This window comes from Leptinotarsa decemlineata, unplaced genomic scaffold (assembly GCF_025532065.1).
Source record: "Leptinotarsa decemlineata unplaced genomic scaffold, Ldec_3_MD MMD2_tig00000505_RagTag_RagTag, whole genome shotgun sequence".
In the NCBI taxonomy this organism is placed as follows: domain Eukaryota; kingdom Metazoa; phylum Arthropoda; class Insecta; order Coleoptera; family Chrysomelidae; genus Leptinotarsa; species Leptinotarsa decemlineata.
In genome coordinates, this window is record NW_027412549.1 from 1,629,925 (window position 1) to 1,634,432 (window position 4,508).

The 4,508-nt window shown below is 37.5% G+C and overlaps 1 protein-coding gene across 1 annotated transcript; it reads right to left on the reverse strand.

Moving 5' to 3' along the window:
- Positions 1-363: 363 nt before the first annotated feature.
- Positions 364-2,746, reverse strand: LOC141481723 (uncharacterized). Its single transcript, XM_074173776.1, has 2 exons — positions 2,345-2,746; positions 364-1,271 (listed from the first exon to the last, which is right to left on the reverse strand). Exons 1-2 carry the CDS (start codon positions 2,644-2,646, stop codon positions 1,160-1,162), a joined length of 414 nt encoding a protein of 137 aa, XP_074029877.1. The 5' UTR covers positions 2,647-2,746; the 3' UTR covers positions 364-1,159.
- Between the last annotated feature and the right edge of the window lie 1,762 nt (positions 2,747-4,508).

Below are 4,508 nucleotides of genomic sequence, written 5' to 3' on the forward strand. Positions count from 1 at the left end.
CAAGCGACTGGCGACCGATCCCCCCTGAATGGGATTAGTCGCTTGTAATCGCATGTATGCATCACGAATTCGCCATAAAATTATTCATTGCGTTTGGGTTCGTGTGTTCTATGTAGGTATTGTTTAGTTTTCGATATGGAAATTGATAACGAAAAATTGATTAGTGCCGTTCGTGAAAAGTCTCCGTTGTGGAACATGAAAGACAAAAGGTATCATTCTCGTGATGTACAGATGAAGTTGTGGTCGAAAGTTTCAGAAGAAGTAGGTATTAATAATAATGGCAAGAGTTTTTGTTAATATCATTATCATATTACAAAGTGAACAAAACATAAGAAATATGTAGGCGCAAAAACAGACCGTCAGTACAAAGCTTTTACTTAAGACCCAAGTTTTTTTAGGTATTTGCTTCATGTTCACAAAATATGCTGTAAATTTGTCTCTGATCACATAAGCGGTAGTGAAACTCCTATTTTCGCCTAGGGAAGCAAATCTGGCTTTTGTAGTACTGGTTTCTGATTGTTGAGGTATTGACATAGGTTGTGGTTCGCCTTCTTTGTCAATTATAATATTGTGCAACAAACATATACATTTAACGATATCATCGACAAAGTTTGGTTCAACCTCAATTCCTTTTTGAAGCACCCTCCACTTGGCGGAAAAAATACCAAACGCGCATTCAATAACTTGCCGTGCTCGTGAAAGTCGTTTATTGAAAATTGTCTGTGAAGGTCCAAGTTGTAATGCGGGAAAAGGTCGCATCAAGTAAGTTTTCAATGGATAGGCTTCATCCCCCAAAAGAACGCGCGAACTTTAATATTCGATCCAGGCAGTGTGGTAAACCGTTTATTACCCAACTCATTTGTTTCAAGCCTTCTATAAAGGCGGGAATTTGAAAACACACCACCGTCACTTTCCTTGCCGTACCCTCCTGTATCAATGGTAATAAACTTGTAATCGGGTCCCGCAACACCTTGTAGCACAGTTGAAAAGAAATGCTTGTAATTTCTGAACATGCTGCCTGAATGGTCTGGATTTCGTATGCGTATATGTTTTCCATCACTGCACCCAACACAACCAGGAAATTTCCATTTACGCCAAAAATCTTCTTTTATTGACTCCTGCTGTTCATCTGTAAGAGGAAATGGCATATGTAGAGTGCTCAGTGGTCCCAAATAGAAATGCATGTTTCTCTAACTATTCTTTCAACGGTCACATTCGATATTCTAAACGAATACCCCAATGTTTTGAATGAAGCACCTGTGGCCAAGTACCTGTAACAACAGAAATCATTATGAACATACAGATTACATTACATTTTGCAATATTAACCAAAACTGTGGTTTTGTGTTTTAGTGAACGAAGTAAAGAAAAAGTGGAAAGGACTGCGCGATGTATTTAGAAGAGAATATAAAAAAGTCTACAAATCAGGAGATGAGGCGCCGGAAGAAGGTTCGTCTTCATGGACGTTCTTCGACCAGATGCTGTTCCTCTCCGACATAATTGAGGGGAAATGTTGCCTCTCCAGAAAGAACACCTTCTCGAAATGATGACGGAGACGCTATTGCCGATGAAGATGATTTGTCTCATTTGGAATCACCACAAACAGTTGTCACTTACCAAGGAGAAGTTAATATGTCATCGAGCGAAACCAGAAAGATGGAACTCCCAGTAGTACCTGCAAGCAACTATCAGATGCGTAGAAAACAGCATGATACACAACCAGATAATGCTGAAGTTCGTCCTGTTGGTTCTCTAATAACACCTACAACTAGCAATCCTATACGTAAAAAAATAAACCAGCAGACATCACGGTTGAAAATAAATTTCTAGAAATCGAGAGGGCTAAGTTACAGTTATTTACCAAACATGGTGTTAACAAAGAAGGAGACAGCAACTATCAGTTTTTGGTAAGTCTTCTTCCATACCTAAAAAAAGTTCCAGAACACCGCAAATTGAATGTAAGAATAAACTTCAGCAAGTTCTTATTGATGAAGGAGAACAATGCAACAGATCCTCGCATATCCCATCTCTCTACACAACAACACCGGTACCCTCGCCTTGGACCAGCGAAACAAGTGGACCCTCATGGACAATTCAAACGTCTAACTCACCTTCAGGCGAGATTAATACTGTTTGCGACAATATTTCGGGAACTTTTCAGATACCCAGTAACTGTGTTATATAGGCTAATACCAATCAGGCGCAATAAGAATTACAAAAAGTTTACATATTGTCTGTACTATCGAGTACTTTTTTATTTCCTTTTCATGATAGATGGTTGTTACTTTTTTTTTGTTCAATTTAAATTAATAAAGATTTATGACAATTGAATAACTTTACTTACCTTAATGTCACACTTAAACGTTCTACAGGTCTTATTGTCTCCCTGAAAATTGAATATTTGGCGATCGATGACTCTATAGCACTCAAAATGTACTGAAATGTGTCTGGACTCATCCGGTAATAATCAATGAATTTGTGCGGAATATTTAGTAAATCGTCATGCAGGTGATGAAATTTTCCCAGTAAATTTATTCTACTAAGTATTTCATTTATCCAACACAAACATCTCTTCTTATCACGACGAGCTCTCAAACGCCTTATTATGTAAGGTTGCTCTAAACAGTACATGTTTTGCAAATCCATTTCACACGATTCTACAAAGCACACTTTCTTTATGATGACAGTTGCGAACTACGTAGTATAGAGTCGCCTGCAGTGAATGATACTAGTCGCTCAGTCTCATGATCGCACATACACGGGCGTATACGCGCTACCTTCGAATCGCGCGACTACGCTTCCAATGGACGCTTCCAAGCGAACCAAAAAATCCATTCGTACTGAGAAATTAACCAAATTGAATTATTTTTCATTAACAAATGGATAATGCCATAATCCATGGCAATGGCTATTTGAGGCTATTGAGCGGATATATTTATCCATTAAAACAATTATTTTCCTTTAGTGCCTCAATAATTTCAAAAACTTTACTTTTTGAATGGAGTTCGAGGAAATAATCCAACGGGGTTAAATCTACATAATAAGGAGGTAAAATGTCTTGCTGTAACCATGTTCTGTGATCAGGAACGACATGATTCCCTGTATTAGGAATCAATTTTGCAATTGTAAAACAACGGTCATTTGCAGATCTCGAAAAAAGTAATTTAGATATTATATAATATTTGTAAAATCAAGTAATTATGTTTCGAACAAATTTGAAAATTTTAATATTGAATAACCCAAGGCATTACAGACGTTTCGGTGAAAACCAAAAACACGTCATTTTTTAAAGAGGACTGTTAAATATTCGAAAAAACTAAAATATATTCAAAAGAAAGTTCAATACAATCGACTTATCAATATATATCAATGACAGTAACTTGACAACTCTTATTATAGAAAATACAATGTGTACAAAAAGTTCAACAAATTCAGAAATTGAACTATCTGCGACAAGGACTATTTTGAGGCAGAGAGTAGAGAAAAATCTTCAACCCTTTATGTGGGGGGTCACGGTCAAAATGTTTTGAAAGAAAATAAGAGTCAAGTGATTTCTCATTATCCTTACATATTTATACAGTAAGCGGCCCCGATTGAGCCAGACAGACAGCCAGTCATCCAACTGGTACTCCACATCACCGCTCAGGCCTTCTTGGTACCCCACCTAACCCCTCGGCCCCCTTGTCACGTTCCAGTCACGTGATTTTAATAAAAAAAGTTTATAGATATGGGATTCGAACCTGGGTCGTCCGCGCCGTAGACATTGTCCTTAGCCTCTACACCATCGTAAGATATTGAAGTTAACTGCGAATGTTGGGTATTTATAGCGTTAGTTTTGTCGGGACCGAAATTGACTCATTCATTATACTTGACAGCATTTTTATTTTTGATTTCCGTAGAATGTAATCGTCATTATCATATTGAAGATAGGAAAATATACTTAGATTTGGGAAATAATTAATATTTCATGTAAAGATGTGTATGTGTGTGTAAGAGCGAGAGGCGCGTGTGACGTAATCGATGCAAAGAGAGATGGAGATTGAGGTTTTTACCGCCGTTGCTAGTGCAAGCAGGTGTTGCCAGTTGTACAATAAATCAATGTTTATGGAGTAATGTAGCGTTGCCGGTTTGAAAATTAAGTTATAGAACACACAGAGTCATCTATGAGTCACTAGCTGAACTATCTATTGGTTGAAGAAGGGACACTGTAAACACTAGACTCATAAGACGGCATCTGTCAAATGTGAATACATGCCAGCATGGCAGGTTCGGCGTTGCCTGTACAATAAATCAATGTTTATGGAGTAATGTAGCATTGCCGGTTTTGAATTAATCGTGAACTACTCGACGAAAATTGGAAGCGCGAAAATGATATAATTTTATAATAATGAATCAGATTTAAGAAAAAATATGACAACCTGTGATCCGTCATTGTATACGGGGTGTCTCAAAATACATCATTGAAAACAAACATGACGTCGAAGTGTACAGGGTGCGTCAAAATATAC